The following is a 22,850-nucleotide window of genomic DNA, read 5'->3' on the forward strand; positions in this document are numbered from 1 at the left end:
CATATTAACCCCAGTCAACTTCCTATTTCTGTAATCATAGCAGAAAACCTGCATCTAGCACACATAGCTCATAGCATCTGTTTGCCTTTATTCCTATATAGAATTCACAGCACTTTGCTAACCTCTCTTTCACCTGGGCTCCTCTGAAGCGGCTGCATTGTCCATCACTCCCACAAATGCCTGGGGGCTGCTGAGGTCCAGGCTCTCAGCAAAAAGGCCCAGAGATGCCTCTCTCCCTGCCCTCTCCTGACAGCACCTCCCCTCCCCTCAGACAACCTCAGCCTCTGAAGTTTTTTCCCTTTTTCTCAGGAGCTTTTGCCACACACCCAGACTACCCCCCTCACTCTGTGCCTCACATCTTTCCGCTCCCCTGTTATTTTCAGAAGACCGTGATGTTCGCTGAGGGGTCAGTGGAAAATGGAATCTTCATAGTTACCAGGTTTTCAGCTCTCCTCTGTGCACTGTGCTGACATTTTCTAACCGACACTATATCCTCGCAATAACCTTCTGAAGTAGGGACCAATATCCCCATTTTACAGATGAGAAAACTAAAGTCGTCCCAAGTCACTGTAAATGGCAGGGCTGGATCCAGATCCAGACCTTTCTGAATGCGGGCCCTGGTTGTGGGTTTGTGTGTGTGTGTTTAATCACTTTTCCTAACTGGGTTAAAGTACACGTGGTTTCCAGACCTTGATGGAATTATTCTATTTTGGGGAATTCTATTTTAGGCACAATTCTTTTCCAGGAAGGACACTAAAGCAAACATTTCTAAGTTGAATTTTTCCGGATCCCTCAAACTGCTCGTCAAGGAGGTGACTATAGGAGCTCTCTTCCTAGAATGTTGTATGTCATGAGAAAAGAAAGGCAAAGAGAGGTCGAATGGGCCCCGAAAACAAGCATCCTAAAAATAACTCTTTCATCATTAAACCTAGGAAGGTAGAATCTGCAAATATTTACCTCGTCCATTAAGGCCGCTGTGATTCTTTGGCTCTCTGTGTCCAAGAAGGCGGAGTTGCTAGAGTAGGATTTCAGCATTTGTTCCAAACCTAGCAATGAAATGATTCTCTCGGTCACCGCTGTCCATCCTGCCCTGGCGGAACACAGCTGAGAGGGGCCACAGGCAGCGGAGCCTGGGCCCAGAGGTGATACCAGGAGGGCTTCCCAATGGCTGAGGCTCTTTCTGCACGTAGTTGTTACTAAATTTTACTGAACCAGTGGCCTGTACCTTCATTTAATGAAATTTGAGAAATGCTGGAGTTAAAAAAAATCTTGATTATTTTGCAAGATGAGCTTTTGAATCTCCTTGCGGACCCAGTCCGTGGTCCATTCCCAACACTTCCCACAGTGTTAGGCTCTTCCTCACTATGATATTTAGGTTTCTAAACATTTCACTCCCTCGGATTTCCTGACAGGGATTACATTTCAACGTGTCGCTCTGGTCCACATAAGATAAGCTCCACATTCCAGAATCACAAGTGTGGGGTCGTTTTTATTATCCGTATCCCTTTAGAGCTGCTTCACATTCTGACATACCTAGCTTCATCATTTGGAAGGATAGTTTAAAAAGAAACAAACAAGAAAACCAAAAGCTGTGTGCACAGGTTTACCACGTTTTCAACCAAGCAAATTGTCCCTCATTCCAGCCATTTCAGAAACACAGCAATATGCTGCATTTCTGGAAATGGTGACATAGCTCTCTCAAATAGACCAAAGTGTCATTTCCAGCCTGTTTGTGCTCTCCTGTCTTCTTTCCCATTGTTCTTTATTCAGACAAATTAGGTTTGACACAGGATTCTTTAAATGAGATGGTCCCTGCCCCAGTCTGCAAAAGTGGAATCACCCTAACTCTGAAGGAACCCTCCAAGTAGAACACTTATCAGGCCACTCACAGATACAATTACACACCTTCCCGGTCTCTTGAGGCTTTTTCGATATCTTTTTGCAGTCTCAACAGTTTGGATTTTATTGAAGACTCTTGTCGCTCTTTATTCATTGCATTGTTAAGATCTTCTTCCTTTAGGGGGAGAAGATGATGCTTAACAATTTAAGGAGAAAAAAGTAAGGGTTGCTCCCCCTGGCTATACTGATACTTTCACTGATAACTGTATTTAATATTAACTGGACAGGGGAAAAAGAGTCAAAAAATAAATAAATAAAAGCAGGATAACCTTTGGTTTTATACGGATTGTTCTACTTGTTCTAGGCCTGGTTACTATGAAAACATCTTGCCCACAGCTTGTCAGTACATAGCCGAGGACTTCCTTAATAGAACACATTATTGTTGAAGGAAGAGCCTTACTATAGTTATTTCATAGTTTCTTGATAAGTAAATTGGTTTTTTGGATACATGTTGCTCTCTATTTGTCTTGGTTCCAGTTAGAGTTCTTTAAACGTCCAATGTAGCATCATGTGTTTACCTTGAACCAGGACTGCCTACGGCGTGGAACAAATATCTGTTGTGTTCTGCTTTCTTGGCCAGCTGCTGGGAACACGTGAGCTCTTCCCAGAATGGGTCTATAATTTAGTCAAGCCTTGAAGCATATCATGAAGAGAGCTAACAATTCAAGGCCACATTCATTCATGAATGGTGCAGACAGGAATGCGTGATTCAGCAAGTGCCAAGGCAAGAAAGTTTCAAGGAGGCTAGAAGACTTCACCAGGATTTTTCAGTCCAGGGAAAAGAAGTCAAAGGGTACCCCGGGTAGGGGAAATGGCTCAAGCCAAAGGATAGAGGGAGGACTGCAAAAAAAAAAAACGTATCAGGAACAATCAACAGACCAGCCATTTGCGTGAGCAGACATAGTGGAAGGAAAATTTGTCTTCGTAGTTTAAGCCAGATTTTGGGGCTGAAGTAGAGATTTTATCCTATAAAATGTGAGAAAGTAATAACAATACCTGAACTTTCACATACATTATTTCAAGATCTAAATGAGGAAAAAAAAGAGGATGTTAGGGTCAGGTGGCGAGGGGCTGAACACGAGTGTAGCAGAGGGACAGGAACCCGTGGAGAAAGAGGGGACACCAATGACTGAAGATGGCACTAAAGGAGTCAGGACTTCTCCAATATGGAAGGAGAAAAACCAGGATCCTGAAAGTTGGTGGAGAGATCATCACAAAGAAAGGGAGGCATGAGAATTTAGAGCAAAGCAAACAGCCATTATAGAAATAATGAACTCTAGATAAAAATATTTATATATTGTGAATTACATATTATAAAAGTATGTATCTTTATTACATGTGATTCTCACAACAACTCTATGAGGTTGGCTTTATTTCCCCCATTTTACCTGTGACACTCAGAGACATAAATGAAGGCCCAAAGGAAACAGCTTGAAACCCCGCTCCTCTGAGTCCCAGTTCTCTTCCCCATCTGCTCCTACACATGCCTGCCCATGGTGGTCGTCACACCCCACATGAGCCCCAATGGAACTGCATGGCTGCCTGCCTCCAACCCTCAGGACTTCCTTGCTGGAGAAATGCACATCACACTCTGGCTCCCATGCCAGGCTGAGACTTCATTTGGGTTGTTTAGGGACACCTATTGTTTACAAATGTATTTCCAGAGATGGATCACTACTGGATCAACTTGAGGCTAGAATATACTGCTGTCCGTTAACTTTCTTAAATTTGTCCTTCTCTTCCAAAGATTTTGGAAAGAAGATCAATACTGAAGGTGGCCTATGAAACTTCAGATACAATCTTCTGAGCATGGCCTTATGGTAACCTTACAAATATTTTCACACTGGTCACCAGCCCCTCAATATCTGTACTCTTACTGGTCTGTCTTACCCTAGTCCATGTACATTTCTTGGCACTAGATATAAACCAGTCTATACTTACTGCTAATGTCTAGTAAGTCAGAATTTGGGGGTGTTTTGCTTTGAGGATATTAAGAAAATCCCGTTTACACATTTGGAGATACAATCCGTTCATTTAGACAACAGATATGTAGTCATCAGCTTTGGTACACAGAAGTTCCATAGAAACCCAAAATTTCCATGGGCGTGGCAATTAAAGATAAACTGTCATGGCTGCTTCCTTACATTTCACTGGAAGCCTAATCAAATATTCAAGGAGAATGACCCTTATTTTATCGACAAGTTGTTCAACAGGGGCACTTTTTTTTAAGAGAATAACAAAAATACTTTATTGTACGTTTCCCATCTAAGAGGTCACCTATTAAAAAGGATAGAGAAAAAAAAAAGAAGAGCACTTCCCCCATCAAATCTTCCTTTCCACTCCCATTGCTACCTTTGTTACTGCTCTGAGCAGACATTGCTGTTGCTAATTCACTTCACCGTTGCCAGAATAGGAAAAAAAAAGATTTGATTAAAGAAATAGGTGGCCACTTATGGTTATTTGGAGGATGGGGAGGGAAAAAGCTGGTCAGGCGTCATCTTTGTGCCTAATCTGATGGACTTTCCCCCTCCCTCATCTTTTATTCCCTGCACAGGACTCCTGGGATGTTGACTTCAGCTACACTTTTAATTCTAGAGCAGGACATGACCAGTAGGCTAGTTCCCTATACAGGGAGAAATGAACCTTCCCAGTCTGGACCTTGAAAGTCTGAATGAAATATAGCAGAAGGCACAGGGAGGAGCTATGGGGAATTCTTCCTGCAGATTTTGGTAACTAATGATCAGCTTCTAGAACACTGTAATTAAGGGTAACAAGAGGGGAGCAGAAGACAAAATCTTCGAGGCATGATCCAAGAAGACAAAGAATTTACCCCAAGATAACAAAGAGGTTAGATGATTGATCAGTTTTTAGCAAGTTTCATATAATAGTAGAATCATCCAAATGCTCTCAAAATAAGTTTTTGTAATATGGTTCAAGATTTTCAAAGGCAAAGACCATGAAGAATGTTGATAACGATTCCCACATTTGAGGAGTCATGCCTTTGTATAATCTCCTCCACTTAAATGTGGGCCATACTTATTGACTTGGTTCTAACAAATAGAATACTAAGAGATGTCACTTCTGAGATTAGCTTATGAAGACTAAATTCCATCTTGGACACTCTAGCTCGGTCTCTTTTGGATCACCAGTTCTGGGGGAAGCAGACATTTTGTGACATGTTGTGAACCTCCCATAGGTGGAAAGACCTACATGGCAAGAAGCTGGTATCTCCAGCTACCAGTCGGGAGGGGCCGGAGGCTTGCCATCAGCCACATGAGCTCAGAAGTAGGTTGTCTCTCAGGAGAGCTTTGACATAGCACTCCTGGCTGACACCTTGAGGGTGAAGCCATACCTAGATTCCTGACCCACAGAAACTGTGAGGTAATAAATGCTTGTTTTAACCAGTTATGCTTGGGGATAATTGTTATGCAACAATAGACATCTAATAAGATATACAGTGATTATTTACAGATCATGAAACGTGTCTGCCTGGCATTACTCTTCTATAGAAGACTGACTATAAAGATTCAGTCTGGAATCCCGTTTAACTTTCCTCCCTTCCAAAGAACACCAAAGACATATTTCTGTTGCCCAGTTTGTAAACCACATACTGTTTTTTATTTATGCAGACTATGAAAAAACCAATACTTTCATTTATAATTGATCTCAATTTTTTTTTCAAAGTGAATCCCTCAATATATGAGTAAGGTGCCCCATTAATGGAACTTCCTTCCATTCCATACTTACAAAGTAATCGGTTAATAGGAAGTCAGATTTATTTTCTGTGGATGAGACTGCAGTTTCTTCCATGAGAGCCTGGATGTCTTTTTCAACATCTATCTTGTTGATGGCACAGTGAATCTGAGTGTGACACTGAAAAGCCAAGAAAGCAGAGCAAGTTTACTGAAGAATGTTTCCTGCCAGTTCTTACCATGCATATCAGAAATAGAGAAATCTTTACTACTCACTGTAGTCAGGGTTTGGCCAAAAACAGAAATATGTTGGGTGTACTGGTTTAAGTTATTGTATAAAAGTTTAATTCTTTCCTTCTCCAGCTCCAGGATGCTCTGAAAAGGATGGAAAATGGTGTGAGACTGGCCCGTTGTTGTGCAAAACTAATGTTACCTACCAAGCACTGACACATCCGAAGAAAGTCTGAATGAACTGTTATGTGAGTGCCTCTTGTTTATGCCACATCCAAGCTGCAGTGGGGGGGAGATTGGTGTATTTCCTGTTTAGTCTTATGTAGGATTGGTTTAACTCACATATGTTCCCCAGGCTGTTTTGGTCCAAAAGGTATATAAGGTGATGTTGTGGATTACCTGACATTCACAAAAAAAAGGGGAGAAAAGGAATAATTTGAAAAGCATCTGTGAGTTCTAGAGAAGGAGAGCGAAGCCCAGTAAAACCCGTATCCATACCTTGGAAGTGCATTTAGACACTAAATATTTTTAGAACTGTTTATAGTACATACAAGGCATTCTGCTAGCCTCTGCGGGGGAGGTGAATTTAAGGAAACTATTGAAAAGAGCAGAGCCCCAAAGTCTGATCAACTCATAATCCTGGCCTAAAATTAGGCCTGGGGGGGGGGGGTCGAAGACCACTGTGTGAAGGTGGGAACATAGCCTTTCCACTTTGTGTGGAATGATAAAAATTCTACTCCTAGAGTCTCGTAACTTTTACCTAGGAAGGGTAAACAAAGGGATGTCACATTTCCCTTGTTGGTCTTAAGATTTTAGAAAAAGTTAGTTATTAGGCTTTTGGCCACTCACTGCTAGCTGGGCTGCTGATTGTTTTGAGGGAGTGCAGGGAAATTCAGCTGCTAGGCATTGTGTGAGAAGGCTGGGCCAGATGGGATTCCTAGACCATGTGGGGGAGGGGGGAGGCTGCTGGGTATGTGCACAGAGGACTTTGGGCTTTGATGGAGGTGGCAGGTGCCCAAGACCACATGCTCATCATCCCATTTTTGTAAGGACAAAGCCTGGGCGTCCCTGCTTTGTTCAGAGGTCAGGTTGGTTGCTCTCACGCCCACCATCCCACCCCACTCACGATAAAGAGGACTCAGCAATAGTCTTTCATGAAGAAGGCTTTGGTCAAATTGGTGGGTAGCATTTCCATAGGAAGTAAGAAGGTCAAGTCCTTCTCAAGGCCTTTGGCAGGGTGGGGGTAGTGCAGGGGGGTGGTCACAAAGATCATTGGGTTCTCCCATCTGCCTCTCTAGGCATATCTATAGGGCCCACTGACCTAATACAGTATGGCGGTCCTTTATATCCCTGTGGTGGATCACATTCACATTCAGTTGTTATTTTATCTATGGTGCATAGTCACTTTAAACTTTTGTAAAAATTTATTTTTTTTTAAATTGTGGTAAAACTTGCATAACATAAAACTTACCATTTTAACCACTTTGGAATTTTTTTTTTTTTGATGTTTATTTGTTTTTGAGACAGAGAGAAACAGAGCGTGAGTGAGGGAGGGAGGGGCAGAGAGAAGGAGACACAGAATCCGAAGCAGGCTCCGGGTTCTGAGCTGTCAGCGCAGAGCTTGACGTGGGGCTCGAACCTACGAGCTGTGAGATCATGACCTGAGCCGAAGTCAGACACTTGACCGACTGAGCCACCCAGGCGCCCCTTAACCACTTTTAAGTGTACACATCAGTGTCATTAAGTACATTCAACATTGTTGTGCGACTATAGTTATCATCCATCTCCAGAACTTTTTTCATCTTGCAAAACTGAAACTCTACCCATTAAGCCAAATTCCCCATACCCCTTTTTCCATACCCCTTGTCAATCATCATTCTACTTTATGTCTTCTATGAATTTGACTACCTTCGGTATCTCACATAAGAGGAATCATATAAATTTTGTCCTTTTGTGTCTGGCTTATTTCACCTAGCATGAAGTCTTCAAGTTTTACCCATGTAGCATGTGACAGAATGGCCTTCCTTTTTAAGGCTGAATAATATTCCATTCTATGTATATTCCATGTTTTGTTTATTGGTATATAGTCATTTTAACACTGCTATTAAATGCAAGTAGTAAAAAGCTCAGGCAGTAACTATGAAAATTTATGCCGATCACATGAAAATTTCAATTCGGTGCCAAGTGTCATGACATTCTTGAAGCAAGAAGCCAGAGCTCTGCTCTTCCATGGCCACTTCTTTATTGAGTCAGAAGCTATACAACTTTTATAAGTCAGTGGGAGAAAAATGCCTTTGTTTCTGTTCTTGGTCTCCTGAGTCTGTCTTCAATACTGTCAGGCACCAGCCATGAAAGTGGTTGTGTGCCCTCAGTTTCCCAGATATAGGATTAAAGACACAGAAAAGTAGCCTATCCAATGTATTGCTTCTTCCAAGGACAGAGATATATGCTTCCTAACCAATATATAGGACAAATTCTGCTCAGTTGCTTGAACCTCAACTGGAACCATCTTCAATAAGAGACTTTACACCTTAGAGAAAGATTTAGAGAAACACCTGTTCTAGTTTAGCACCATGAACAAAGGACAGGAGAAAAAACAATGTGTTTAAGAACACATTGTATCCTAGTGGGCAGCTGTTTCCTTATTTTGACAAGTGCTGAGCCACTAGCCTCAATTTGAGACTGGAACAACCAGTATCCCTTGGTGGAGATGGTAATGGTTAAGAGATTTTAATTACATTTCAGGGAAATCATTAAAATGATCTATGTTTGCTCATGAAAAGAGGCAGAGATAAATTCCACTGTGCAAGGGGGAAATCCATATCTCATCTAATGAATTATTGCTTTCTATTATCATTTTATTTTTGTATAAAGTGGGTGGCAGAGAAGCAAAATACTCTGAAGCAACTGAAACTGTCCTCCTCTGCTTTTACAATAGTGTGTACGTGGAGAGTATGGTCAGAGTTAGCAGATTTGAAGTCTATCTGCGGCCCAGGCACTGTGAGAATTCATCCTCTTCATTCATTCTTTTTGGTCCTTCTGTCCTGGCCTCCTGGTCTGCACTACCCAAGAAATTTGGACAGATTTCATCTAAATTGCTTTCATAAAACTGATCAAAGAAATATCATGTTCTTTCTAGAGCAAGAACTCTCAAATTTTAGTATGCATAGCAACCACCCAGATGCCTTCCTAAAACCATTCAAAGGTTCTGATTCATCCCATTTAGGGATGATTCCGCTCAGGAATTGGAATTTTAACAAGCATGCTAGCTGCTTTGACACGTTATCTTGGGACTATGAAGGGCCACAAAAAATTTAATTTAAAAATTATTTATAATTCTTCCACCTAGAGATAACCCATTAACATTTTGGTGTATTTCAGTCTATTTAGGTGGCATGTATGTAAGATTTTTTCTTTCTACTTATCTATCAAATTAGTCAAATTGGTACCCTGTTTTTTCACTTAACTTATACAAAAGCAATTTTTCATGTTGTTAGTCTCCCAAAACACCACTGAATATGGTCTATTTGTGGGATTGCATATAGTGTATTTGATTCATTTAGCCGTCCTCTTAATGTTAGCCGGCTGAATTGTTTCCTCCCTTTTGTTTTTAATGTATTTTGAGCAGAAATTGGTTTGTTTTTCAGCTATGTTCTCAAGATGGATTTATAGAAAGAAATTTACGTTTTTCAACATGGGTTCTAGGAGAGGATTAAGGCCTAATGTCATAAGGCAGCTTTTTACACCTTGTGAGTGACCATCTGCCCCCCTGCATCTAGATTGGTACCAGTCACTACAACCCTTAGGAGAACTGGGAGCAGTCACTCAGATTATTTTCTGTGTTCTGCGGTTCAGATGAAGAATATTGGTTGAGAAAGTGAACTGCAAATAAGTTTCTAAAATAAATAATTCCTTGAGTAAGTTCTGTTAGTACCCAACATTTGGCTCTTGGTAATTCTTACTAGCGTGGCTATTATTTTTCAAAATATATTAAAGATTATTTCTACCAGCTGAACTGTTTTTTCTTGGAGGGTAGGAAATATGACTTGAACATAGTATGATTATAAATAATAAGACTAATTTTACATGTGGCTTATGGAATTGGTTTTATTACTTCATAACCACATTTGAAACCTCACATTTCTTGGGATCTAGTAAATCCTGCCTCAAATGCAGGTCAATGAGTGTTCTCTGAAAGAATTTGTAAATCTAATTTGGAGAGTAAGAAAGGGTAGGAGGATACATTAGAGGACATTTGAATGAATTCTTATACTCCATTTTTACAGAAGATTGGTGAAAGAATGGAGGAAAAAATGAAAATGAGGGAACTTTGTTGTCACATTTCCACCTCCCACACTTACAATAAAATTCCCCTTTAATTCTGCTCAGCCCACTTTTGTTATGTGTCTTTATGAATATAACTTTCTCTTCTGAGTTTGCAAACAATAGTGTAAACACAGTGATATGTGAGTCAGCGACTTGTTGGTGTGGACTGAGTATAAACAAGTCAAGGGAATACAAAATAAGGGAATCGTTCTTGGTTAGGGCCAGGCAAGGATGACTTACTTGGCAGAAGTTGTCTCGAGTGGGTCTGAAAGGCTGGGCTTGACTCAGGAGGCAGAAGGTGGCCCTAAAGAGGCTGCGGTAAAAGGGAGTAGGTGAACTAAAAGGGAGAGGGGGTGAAAGATTGGTGGCTGCTGGCATGCTGGTAAAAAATAAACCAGGACACAAGAAGGACGAAAAGAAATCTTTCTTTTCCTCATGGAGATTCTGATTTTGACTTAGATTCTTTGTTAATTGTTTAAAAATAAATGTTTATTCATTTATATATTTTGAGAGAGAGAGATAGAGCATGAGTGGGGACAGGCAGAGAGAGAGAGAGAGAGAGAGAGAGAGAGAATCCCAAGCAGGCTCCTCACCGTCAGTGCAGAGCCTGATGTGGGTTCAAACCCACAAACCATGAGATCATGACCTGAGCTGAAATCAAGAGTCAGAGGCTTAACTGACTGAGCCACCCAGGTGCCCTGACTTAGATTCTAATAAAAAGTCTTGAGTCTTAAATATTTTTAAAGCTGAGTTGAAAGGAATTTTTAAAAAAAAAAACTTCAAGTGTAATGAACATACAGTTATATTAGTTTCAGGTGTACAATATAGCGATCCAACGAGTCTATACGTGAGTCAGCACTCATCACGTAAGTGTACTCTTCGCTTATAGGGAACTTCACCTATTTCACCCATCCTCCTCCCCCAATTCTGCTCTGGCAACCACCAATTCGTTCTCTATATTTAAGAGTCTGTGTTTTTGTTTGTCTGCCAAGACATCTTTCAAAATGTAAATAAATGTGTATCTTGTCACCATCAGAGAATCTTTACAAACAAAGAAGATCCTTTCCATGATGCTTCAATATAAAAGTTAAGGCTGCTAAAAGGGGGATGGGTCTGGAGGTCAGGTGTAGGAGGACTCTAATAGGAAGAAAGAAAACTTAGAAAAAAGGAAAGAGAGACCTAGTAAGAACCTCTGAGAAGGTAGTTATTAAGAGCAGTTATCTAAGACATTTTGAAGGCCAGCTGGATGTCACCTACACCAGACATGGCAGCCATACCGGTTAAGAACCATAATTATCCTCCATTGCCATGATGTAGAGGTGAGAAGGGTAAAGACATAGAGAAATATTTTTCTTATCACCCTTGAAGGGTGTCTGCAAGATGGGATGGGAACAGCAATTTCTTTCCCATAATCTAACAGGGCTTCCAAGGAAGCCAGCCTCTGTGGACAACTACAATGCCACTGAGCAGTCCCAGGGGATGAGGCAAGACCAGAGCCAGTTTGGAGGGCCAGGTTTCAGATGGATAACATTGGAAATTAAATCCTTGGCCCTTTCTCACCATCTGCATGTAAAACCTAGTCAACAAAAGCAAGGAAAGTACCAGGACCCTATGTTTGAAGGCATAAATTAAAGAAGGGTTTATTCTCATTTCTTCCTCTATGGCCTAATTTTTGTCTCTCCTTTAATTTCCCCGTTTTTTCCTAACTGCATCTATCCTACCTTGAAAGTGCAATAACAAGAGACTAAACACAGCTCTTTTATTTCTGCTTGCCCAGCTCCTCCATTTCTGCTTGCCCAGCTCCTATTAACGCCGAAGCAGAGAGTAGAGGTTAAGGCTGTGGCATCAGACTGCCTACGTTGAACCTTATTGCCATCTTGGGCAAGTTCCGTCATGTCTCTCAGCCTCCACTCCCTCACTATAAATTGAGAATAAAATTATGACCTCTTCAAAATGTTGTGATGAATGCAAAATATAATGCAGTGGATATACTTAACCCAGTGCCTGTCCATAAGCAGCACCTGTTACATGTTGGCCATTATCATCCACACATTACTGTGCTTATCGAATTGTATCGTGATTGCCTCTTTTTGCAACTGTACCTTGCTTTAAACATTTTTTTAACTTAAAATATGGGGAAAAAATAAACCCAAGTGTTCATGTTCTTAGCACCCAGAATTGAGAATTATTTAAGCTGGTCATATTTATGTTGACTTTAAAAATAGAGAACCAAGCTATTCAGATATACAGTAGTTAGAGTAAATTTTAAGCCTGGGTTTTTTGTTTTGTTTTGTTTTTTGTTTTTTGTTTGTTTTTTGTGGGGTTTTTTTTGGTCCTCTGCCAGACTGTCCACAAGCTGCGTGGCTGTATGTGGCAGCCTGTTGAATTCCCATTTCCCTCCTCCAACATACATTCAGTCTATATGTATAAGTTTACAAACACACACATAAAAACACTGTAGTTTGAGGTGTGCGTTTTTCAAATGCTTTAATTTACATACCCTGTATGAATAGCAGTTTCTTTTCTTCAACATCATGTTTTTTGAGGTTAATTTGTGTTTAAGTGTAGTTTTAATTAATATTTATTGCTAGATATAATATTAGTCTACTTTCTAAATTAGAGCAATTTTTAGAGTAATTCCTCTATTGAGAGGCACAAAAGTTGTGTACAACTTTTTCTTACTGTTATAAACCTGTCCTACAATAAATATTGTTATACATAACGGTATATAGGTGTAAATTTTTTTTTTTTAGGATATAAGCCTATGAGGGGACCTGCATGCTGTAAATACATGCACATTTTAGTTTTACTAGATACCATCAAATTATTCTCACTAGAGAGGGACAAGAATTCTTGTTTCCCAGCAATTCTTATTTAGCAGTACTTGGCATTGCTACTTTTTAATTTTTGCCAAGTGATTGAGCATCTTTTCATGTGTTTGTCGGTGATTTTGATTTTCCCTTTCGTGACTTGCTTGTTCACACTTCTTAATTTTTATTGGATGATTTGCCACAATTCTTTCTTTAGACGTCTTCCTTGCTGCTAAACTGTACACATCCCAAGTTGAGATGGGACTGTCATTATTGCTCCAGTGCCCGCCACAGAGCCTTAGACACAAAGGAACCGCATTAAGTGATTACTGTATAAATCAGCTCTCAGGCCTAAAACTCATTTCTGAGTACCTAATACTTTACTTTGACAGCACTTTTTGAAGTTAGCTGAGTGCCTTTGTGCCCATTGAGAATTAGATTCTGGCCAATGACACTCAATAAATATTCACTGGTTATTGTATCCACAGAGAAATGGAAACAATTAGAAGTTATGTGGTTTGTCTAAAGTCACCTCTAGAGTGAGGGTCCTAGCCAAGGGCAGAGACCATCAGGTCCCGTAAGTGTAGATCTGACCTTCATTTTCTTTTTTTTTTTTTTTTTTTTTTTAATGTTTATTTTATTTTATTTTTGGGACAGAGAGAGACAGAGCATGAACGGGGGAGGGGCAGAGAGAGAGAGGGAGACACAGAATCGGAAACAGGCTCCAGGCTCTGAGCCATCAGCCCAGAGCCCGACGCGGGGCTCGAACTCACGGACCGCGAGATCGTGACCTGGCTGAAGTCGGACGCTTAACCGACTGCGCCACCCAGGCGCCCCTGACCTTCATTTTCAAGGCCTCACAGAGCCCAATGGAAGAAGAGAAACATGTGAGCACAGAACTCACCTGGTAGCAGTTTTCTAATGTGTTTTCCCACTTCAGCCTGGTAGCACAGCCTGCCAGGTTTTTTTGGTAGTAATTTTCATCTTCTTTTGCCAACTTTTCAGTCGATTTTTTCAGTTTACTGAGGAGCTGAAGGAAAAGGTCAGTGTGACATATTCATTAACACATTTATCAAGGCTCTTTGTAATTCCAGGTAAAGAATTATGTATATCCCAATGAGACATTTCTCAACTCCCAGCTAAAGTCATAAACAGTAGCTATAGATGACAAAATCAAAGATTTTTCTCAGAGAAAAGGGGTATCAGACCTGAAAGGAAACCTAAGGGCCTTTCAATATGATTCCTTCATTTTTTTTTTTTACAGTTTATTGATTTATTTTTTTTTTTTAATTTTTTTTTCAACGTTTATTTATTTCTGGGACAGAGAGAGACAGAGCATGAACGGGGGAGGGGCAGAGAGAGAGGGAGACACAGAATGGGAAACAGGCTCCAGGCTCTGAGCCATCAGCCCAGAGCCCGACGCGGGGCTCGAACTCACGGACCGCGAGATCGTGACCTGGCTGAAGTCGGACGCTTAACCGACTGCACCACCCAGGTGCCCCTGTTTAGTGATTTATTTTGAGAGAGAGAGAGAGAACAGGGGAGGGGCAGAGAGAGAAGAATCCCATGCAGGCTCCACACTGTCAGCGCAGAGACCGATGTGGGGCTCAAACTCACGAACCGTGAGATCATGACCTGAGTGGAAATCAAGAGTTGGACGCTTAACCAACTGAACCACCCAGGCACCCCTCCTTCAGCCCCTCCTTCAATTTTTCAAATGAGGAAACTGAGGTCCTTAAGTGTGACATGATATGCCCGTGCTCATCAAATCAAGGAGGAGACCAAATGACAGGTGAGGGGAAACAAGCACAGATTAAGAACCTCCAGCTCAAGACTGTCACCTACTAGTGATTCCTGTACTCTATTGGGTAAATCCTTGTGCCCTGGTGTTTCCTACCAGGACAGGTAGAGATTATGCAGCCATGTAACTTTAGAACTGGATCACCGGTGAAGAGCCTGAGGCACATGCTAATGTTCACTACAAGTTATGGGCAGCTGACAGGTGCTTTCCCCTTATCCTGCTCCCCAGTGATCTGCTCCTTCACAAAGAACCCCCTCTTGCCTGCCACCAAACGTGGCTATCTGATTGTAAAGTCTTCTGGAAAATCAAAGTGATAAAAAATTCTCTGCACCAGGGTAGCTGAAATTGATTCTCAAAATGCTCAGAGAAGTAATTTCACATCTTTGAGAACAAAGGAAGTTGTGTTAACACGAATGATTCTCAAACTTGAATGTGCCTAGGAAGGACCTGAGTGCTTATAAAATTGCAGATTTTTGGGGTCCCACAAGTGCCAATACTGACTCTTTAGTTCTGTAATGGGATTGGGAAATCTGAATTTCGCCATCTCTTCAGGTAATTCTGGTACAAATTGTCCCCAAACCACAGGTGAAGGAGTACCAAAGATCCCTGGGACTTAAGCAGTTTAGGAGTTTCAAGGACAGAGACAAAGACTTTTAAAAATGACCTTCTTTATGCTTAAGAACATTTTGACTAATGTTTCAGTAATGAAGAACATTCATCCAAAATGGTGAATATTAATACCACTCACTTTATTATTTGAGTTGATATGCTAGCCATTCAACTGTCCCTCGGCTCTGATGTATGACTTACACAGGACACATTTGGTTTTGTATATCAAGTGTAATGAACCACATTTATCTATGGAAACATGAGCTTGTGAATTTTAACCTGATGACAATATAGTGAAAAGGCTGGAAGTGTGCCATGGCCATACTTCGCTAAATCATAATCCTTAGATTCTTACTGAGAATGCTCATCGCCACCCCCTGCCACCCTGGCAATGAGAACGAAGTCACTTTTGAGGTGACTACTCACATTCATCAGCCTACACTAGAGAGCTATTGACTAGAAGTTTCTGCTCAACAAATTTACAACAAATAATCCCAAATAGATATAAAAGAAGAATGTAGAGTTTTATACTCTTATTTAAGGAAATTCTCAGAAACCTCTACCAAAAATCCGGCAAAAATTGAAGATTTTTTCTTTTTTCTTCTTTAGGAACAAACATCTCATTAATTTATTCATCAAACATTTACTGAGTGCCACAATGCGTCACGTACTGGGCTCTGGGACTAGAAAAGGGAACTAGGTAGTCTCCCCCCTCTAGTCAGAGACCCACAGGGCCATCACTATCCTGTGTGATCAATCCTGGAATGATCAATCCTGGAATGATACAAGGATTAGGTGTCACTGGGGCACCAAGAGGGGCACCTAAACTAGCCTTGGGATTAAAATGACATGTAAGCTGAGACTTGGGTGCTCACAGAAATGACCCTGAGTGAATGAACTTAAAATGGGGGTAAGAATTGGTGAGGAAGCCAGTAAAAGGAGGCCTTTAAAAAGGAGAATGATATGCTCATTTTCGAGTTTCAGAAAAGTTGGGTGGGCTTATAGATGGTGGGGGCCAGGGGGAGGAGAAGGAAGCAATGCTGAAAGCCAAGAGACCAATCAGCCAGAGTAATCCAAGCGACGGTGATGGTGGTCTGGGAGATGAGTGCGAGCAGAAAAATTCAAGAAGTATTTCATTTAGGAGGTAGAACAGCAAGGTTATGTGAACTGGTAATATTCAAAAGATACAGAAAACACAGCAATAAAGAATATTTTTGGTAGAGGGAAATAATGGCTCCAATCTTGGATGTTGAGTTTGAGGTGCCAGAAGGCAGTTTAGAGACTGGTTGGGCTGGAGATATAAATTTGGTTATTATCAGCATAGATATGGTAGTTGAAACTTTGAGAGTATATTTATTGCGTACTGGTTACTTATTGAGTACCTGATTTTGAGAATACTGCGTTGGACCCTGGAAATACAATGCTGAATAAAACAGAATGAGTCCCAGGAGAGAAATCATCAGGAAAAGCAATATATAAAGGTCAGGCAGAAAAAGAGAAGTCCATAAAGGAGTTAAAGAAAAAATTGCCCAAAAGAAAAAAACCCAAAAGAGTAAGATATTGCTGAAGTTAAGAGAATGTTGCGGAACCTGGGTGGCTCAGTGTGTTGAGTGTCTGACTTTGGCTCAGGTTGTGATCTCGTGGTTCATGAGTTTGAGCCCTACAGCTCAGAACCTGGAGCCTGCTTTGCATTCTGTGTCTCCCTCTCTCCCTCTGCCCCTCCCCCGCTCATTCTCTCTCTCTCTCTCTCTCTCTCTCTCTCTCTCTCTCTCAAAAATAAACAGTAAAAAAATTTTTTTTAAAGAGAATTTTTTTAGAAGGCATAAGTCAACAATGCTTAATGCTTCCAAGAAGTTAAATAAAATAAGAATCAGGAAGTACACATTGGCTTTAGCAACAAGGGTGACATTGTTTTCCAGGCAAGAAACTCTTAGTAGGATTGGGGGAAGCTTGATTAGTATAGTTTGAGGTGTGAATCAGGAGGTGAGGAAATGGAGACAGAGCACAGACAGCCCTTTTAATAAATATTTTTATAAATAAATATTTTGTAAATAAATATTATTGTAAAAAGGAGATGATTAAAAATCTGGAGAGGAACAGGGCCACAAAAAGGTGAATCCCTGCCTCTCCCCACTTTCCCAAGACAGGGTGGGGAAAGACATGTCGACTGATGAGAAGCAGCTATTAGAGAGGGGTATGTCCGAGATATAGGAGAAAGAGAAAGAGTCAAAAGAAGCATCTCTGGGAGGCAGGATGGGATGGGAATCCAAGCACAGGAAGAATTGGCTTGTCCCATTGCACATATGACTTTAATAGGCAGGTGGCTGAGCTGACTTCTATTTACTCTGTGAGGAAGGAGGCAAGAGAGTCAGTCTGCTGAGATGGGTGGTGAAGATGGAGGTGGAAGAAGAATGATTTAGATCAGCTTCTGCTGAGAACAAGGACTGCTGAGCAGGAAACAGAAAGAACTGCTGAGCAGTGAAAAGCCAGCCCTGCTCAGGTTGGAGATGAGGGGCACTTCTATTGGAAATGCAAAAAGGGAATGCTGCCTTAGGTGTTTAGCCTTAGGACTGAAAAAAGAAAAAGAAAAGAAAAAAAGTAAAACAAAGGAGGCTCCCAGAAAAAGCAATGAAGATGGTAAGGGTCTGGATAAAATGACAGCCAAGGGCCATGGTTACAGGATCAGTCGGAGGAGGCCAGAGGAAGTCCATTGGCTTCGACAGCCCAGGGAAGCTGCTAATGAGGAAAGGAAAAGGAAATCCACCGTTTAGCTGCCCTGAGCTTTTCTCTTTGTTATTGCTTGACATCAGTGAAGAATAACTTCTAATGAGGGCTCTGAACGCCTAGGACTGGCCCTGGTGTTTAGCATTTGAACAGACTGTGGTTTTGCCTCTGCAGAAGCTGCCTCATTATTCAATTCGCGTTGTGATCATTTCATACTGCAAAGATTGACATGGGAAGAAATAAGAACATTGTAAAACCTTGCTAACAATGAATTTAAGTTATTTGACTAATAGTTGCTTCAGATGAAGTGATAATGTTACTTGCAATGACAAGTTTCTTTCTCTTTTCATAGTGTTTTGGGTTGCCGTGGTGCTGCCCACATTTCCTTAGGGGGACTCTATCTTTTAGGGAAGATACTATTTCAAAGGTTTCCAATTTGGAGCACACACCACCAGAAGTGTGCAAGATAATCTATTATGCCTCCAGTATTATTTGTGTTCATTTTTACCTGAAAACAGTAATGGAGCTTACTCTTATTTAACATGTGAATCAACACGGGTGCCCACACATAGACAGTTGTGTGCTCTGGAGGGAGAGTGGGGATTTCACAGCATAGGCAGCTGACACAGGCCTTCACAAATGTCTTCACTTTCAACATCCTGGGACATGTGGCCATCCGCATGTGTCTGGGGCGTGGGGATTTACAGAATTATCATCTAGCTTTAATTAGGTTACACACACAAAGCTAACAAATGTCTTAAAAAGGTTTCTGCTGAGAAGATGTAGATTGACATCAGTACTGCCAATGGAAGCATAAGAAAGCCAGGAGAAAATGTCAGAGCTGATGCTTTCTCTGGCTCCTGGTTATGAGTGCGTCATCGCCCACAGGAAAAGCAAAATCTGGGACGATCTGGTGAAATCTCACAAGAAGTTAACCAGAAGGTTTAACACTACCAAGAGGAGCATTAGAAATAGGAGTTTACATTTCCTAAGATCAAGGCTGAAACTTGCCCAAGTGTATGTTTCGCCCAGAAATGTCACTCAGTGATCGTTTGAAGGCATCATCATTAGGTAATCATTTAAAATACTTTTTCATCTTTATGTCACCCTTCAAACACTTTTTTATGTTTTATAATGTTCATAACATATTAGTACAATATATAAAGTGCTCTATATTATGTACAACATCAATAAGGTACATTGTACAATTCATTATATATGAATGGGTATTTTTTTTTTTATTTTTTTGGGCTGAGAGATATTGAAAGGGGTCCCTATCAAAAAATTTGGACACCCTTGGCCTAATTTATCGTCTGTCAATAATCTCTTTTAAAAATACATGTGGACCGGGGTGCCTGGGTGGCTCAGTCGTCCAACTTTGGCTCAGGTCCTGATTTCACAGTTTGTGAGTTTGAGCCCCGCATCGGGCTCTGTGCTGACAGCTCAGAGCCTGGAGCCCGTTTCAGATTCTGTGTCTCCCTCTCTCTCTGCTCCTCCCCCGCTCATGCTCTATCTCTCTCTCTCTCCTTCAAAAATAAATAAAAAACATTTAAAAAAAATTTAAAAATATATGTGGACCACGGGTGGCACCTAGGTGGCTTAGTCGGTCAAGCATCCAACTTCAGCTCAGGTCATGATCTTGTGGTCCGTGAGTTTGAGCCCCGTGTCCGGCTCTGTGCTGACAGCTCAGAGCTTGGAGCCTGCTTCGGATTCTTTGTCTCCCTCTCTCTCTGCCCCTACTCCTCTCTCTCTCTCTCCCTCTCTCTCTCTCTCTCAGAAATAAACATTAAAAAAATTTTAAAAATAGATGTGGATTAGAACTGATTTAGAATCCCTCTCCTATTCTGCCACATAACAGCTCTGCAGAGACCCCATACAGAGCAGAGAATCAGCCAGTTCTCTTGTGTTCAGAAGTCAGAGTAGGAAACCCGTTGGTCTCCAAGCCACATGCACACAGCCGGCCAAGACAGGTTACCTTCTGCTTCTCCTTCTTAGTCACGGTTTGCTTGGAGCTTTCTACAAGATGGGCAAGTGCTTCATGCTTCTTGGTACTCACCATTAATTTCTTCTTGGCCTAGAGTCAAAAACATACAAAAACCAAAAACGGATCAGAAATGGATGTCAGGAGAAAAACTCTTCTGTTTTGAAACAAGTTGTGTTCATGTGCTAGCTTAAATGATTGTGTATTTTGAGATCTTCATTTCTGCCCTCACCTCAAAATCTGCCTACAATAAAACAGTAGCTAACATTTTTTCCCTGAAAACAATGTATATTTTTTTATTATAGCAAGTGCACTCGAGAACATTATACATTTCTCCAAATCACAAAGGCCTACAAGTCTCCAAACCATTGTTCTAGCTAGCATAATGAAGGGAACAGCTTTCCCACAAAAACATCACAGCAAACATGGAAGACTGCCTGCATCATTTTTAAAAATCAACCTGGGCCACAACTGAGGTCATTTTAAGATGCTCTCTTAAAACTTAAAGCAAAGGGGAGATTTGCTCCTGATACCCTGCGCATTTGACTGGCATTCTGTGAAATGACCTGCATTTGCGGCAGGGGACTGGGAGTAGGGAAGGAAGAAGTGTTCAAAGTCTCCCTACTCTGTTGGTGCCTTAAACCTCAAAGTGGGTTATGAGTCAGGTGATCATTTCCTATTCTACACAGTTCCAACTTGGCAGAAGATGCTGTTCCAGAGAGAAAATAAACAAACAGAACCTGGTTTGAATTGGATTCAGCCTGTTCAGGAACTGGCTTGATTGGAAGACTGTTTAGTTTTTCACCTCAAGGTTGCAAGGACTGCAAAACCAGGCAATGAAGGGAAAAGTTCAGTTCCCTCTCTCTTTAGGAAGCAGAGGCAACGCCTTCTAAATGTCTCTAAACCTATGAAGGCTCTGCAAAAGGGTATTCGAGGAACAGGAAGCCACTGGCCCTCTCTCTCTGCCTCCAGTCACACAACCCCGGAAAAATGAGAGCATGAGGGAAGAGCATTTGGTCCTTTAAGGCTTCCATTTCTGTCTCCCAAATAGACCACACTTCATTACATGTGGAAACCCTTCAACTGTAGCTGGGGAGAAAATTATTCGAGCTCAAGAATTTTATGTTCTCTAATTTCTCTGTCACTCTTCATAAAAAAATAGGATCATTTTATTTAGAAAAATTACTTGCTGGGAACTGGGAAAGAATAAAAGATGCTTCTTTTGTTCTTGAAAGCAATTACAGCTGCTGAGCCCGGTTTCTCTCTTTTGGTTCGTTATATTGAGTTTCTGGTGAAAGCTGAATATTTAGAGAATGGATTTTTAAACACAAAGCCTGTTTAAGAAAGCTCCTAAAATCAAGAGCAAAACTAAAAACACATGCCTGGGTGCTGATTATGGGACTTTTAAACATTTCTTATAAAAGTGGTTCTCATGACCATTCTTTTTACCACTACTACTATTGTGGGTATAGAAATTCATTTATCTCAAACATTTCTTAATGTCCTTGGTCTTATGGAGCTATTGGTTTTAATGAAGGAGCTTCAAAGTCAACCCTGAGGGCTAAGTTGGGGCTGCCTTATAGTTTTGAGGGCCTCTCTAGTTATTTGCCACTAGCAGCTGTCTGCTGGGGAAAGTTCTCTTTGGGCATTAACACTCTGGAGATGAAAATGGAGTTCAACTTTTGAAGCACAAGTTCTAGTAAAACAGATCACTGGGCTTTCTTAGCAGATTCCCTCTGCACTGGTTTCTAGTTCTTTCTACTTGAATTCCTCCTAAGCCAGATTATTCTAGAATTATCTTCTGTACATATGTATAGGTTCCATCTGTTATTCTCTCTGCTTAAGAACCTATAATGATATGCTCTAAATTCTCACACCAGATCATAATTCCTCTCCCTAGAATTCATTTACTGTTTCCTGCACATATGTTATCTAGCCAACTACATTTTAAATTACTTGAAAATAGGAACTATATCCTAGTACAGTGTGGACTACAAGAAGCGGACCATACATATTTGTGGAATCAATATATGTGTTCCTCTTTACATATCTCTCCCCACCCTTCCCGGTACTCCTCTCACTAGTGACACAGCGATCACGAATGCCCTTCTATGAATGATAAATCCAAAACTCAGATAGTATTTGTCTCCTGCCCTAAGTTACAGATTATAAAGAGAGGCAGTCAGTGTAGTGTAATGGGTAAGAGCAGTGACTCTGGAACCCAACGACTTATAACAATTCTTGGTTCAACCATTAACCAGATTTAGGCATATGATTTACTTCTCTGTGTCTCAGTTTCCCCACCCATCTGTCAAAAGGAACAATACAGGTCACATACCACATTGGGTTGGGTTTTTTTTTGGGGGGGGGGTGTTGTGATGATTTAATAAAAATATATAGCATGTGGCATACAATAAATGCTATGTCTGTTAGTTATAAATAATAACCATATTTAGACCCCTGCTCTTCTGTTGGTTTCGTTGAAAGATAAATCTATTTCTATCAGGTGAAGAAACATGTTTCTCTTCAGTTAGCACTTAGGAAGACTAACACTAAAACACATGATCACATTCATGCAAAGGCAGAAAGTTTCAATCCTAAAAACTGAGTTCACATAAATGACATTTGTATGTATACTTGCCTTGATTTGTTGATTCCAGTTGCTAATGACAAGGTTTGCTGCCTTTGCAACTTCATTATCAAGCTATGAACAGAAAAAAAGAAAAATGATTTTTTTTCCTCTCTCTTTGTTGAGTCATGGGGCTGGCTTATAAATT

The 22,850-nt window shown here is 40.9% G+C and overlaps 1 protein-coding gene across 9 annotated transcripts in view; it reads right to left on the reverse strand.

Moving 5' to 3' along the window:
• Positions 1–22,850, reverse strand: part of NOSTRIN (nitric oxide synthase trafficking) — a 59,028-nt gene that overhangs the window by 7,806 nt on the left and 28,372 nt on the right. For all 9 annotated transcript variants that reach the window (XM_047872392.1, XM_047872388.1, XM_047872391.1 and 6 more), the window contains 7 exons: positions 22,715–22,777; positions 20,068–20,166; positions 13,863–13,988; positions 5,868–5,966; positions 5,647–5,772; positions 1,906–2,014; positions 958–1,046 (listed from right to left, as the gene is read on the reverse strand). In XM_047872392.1, coding sequence (XP_047728348.1) covers positions 958–1,046; positions 1,906–2,014; positions 5,647–5,772; positions 5,868–5,966; positions 13,863–13,988; positions 20,068–20,166; positions 22,715–22,777 — 711 coding nt within the window. The remainder of the gene's footprint in view (positions 1–957; positions 1,047–1,905; positions 2,015–5,646; positions 5,773–5,867; positions 5,967–13,862; positions 13,989–20,067; positions 20,167–22,714; positions 22,778–22,850) is intronic.

This window comes from Prionailurus viverrinus, chromosome C1 (genome assembly GCF_022837055.1).
Source record: "Prionailurus viverrinus isolate Anna chromosome C1, UM_Priviv_1.0, whole genome shotgun sequence".
NCBI classification, from domain to species: Eukaryota; Metazoa; Chordata; class Mammalia; order Carnivora; family Felidae; genus Prionailurus; species Prionailurus viverrinus.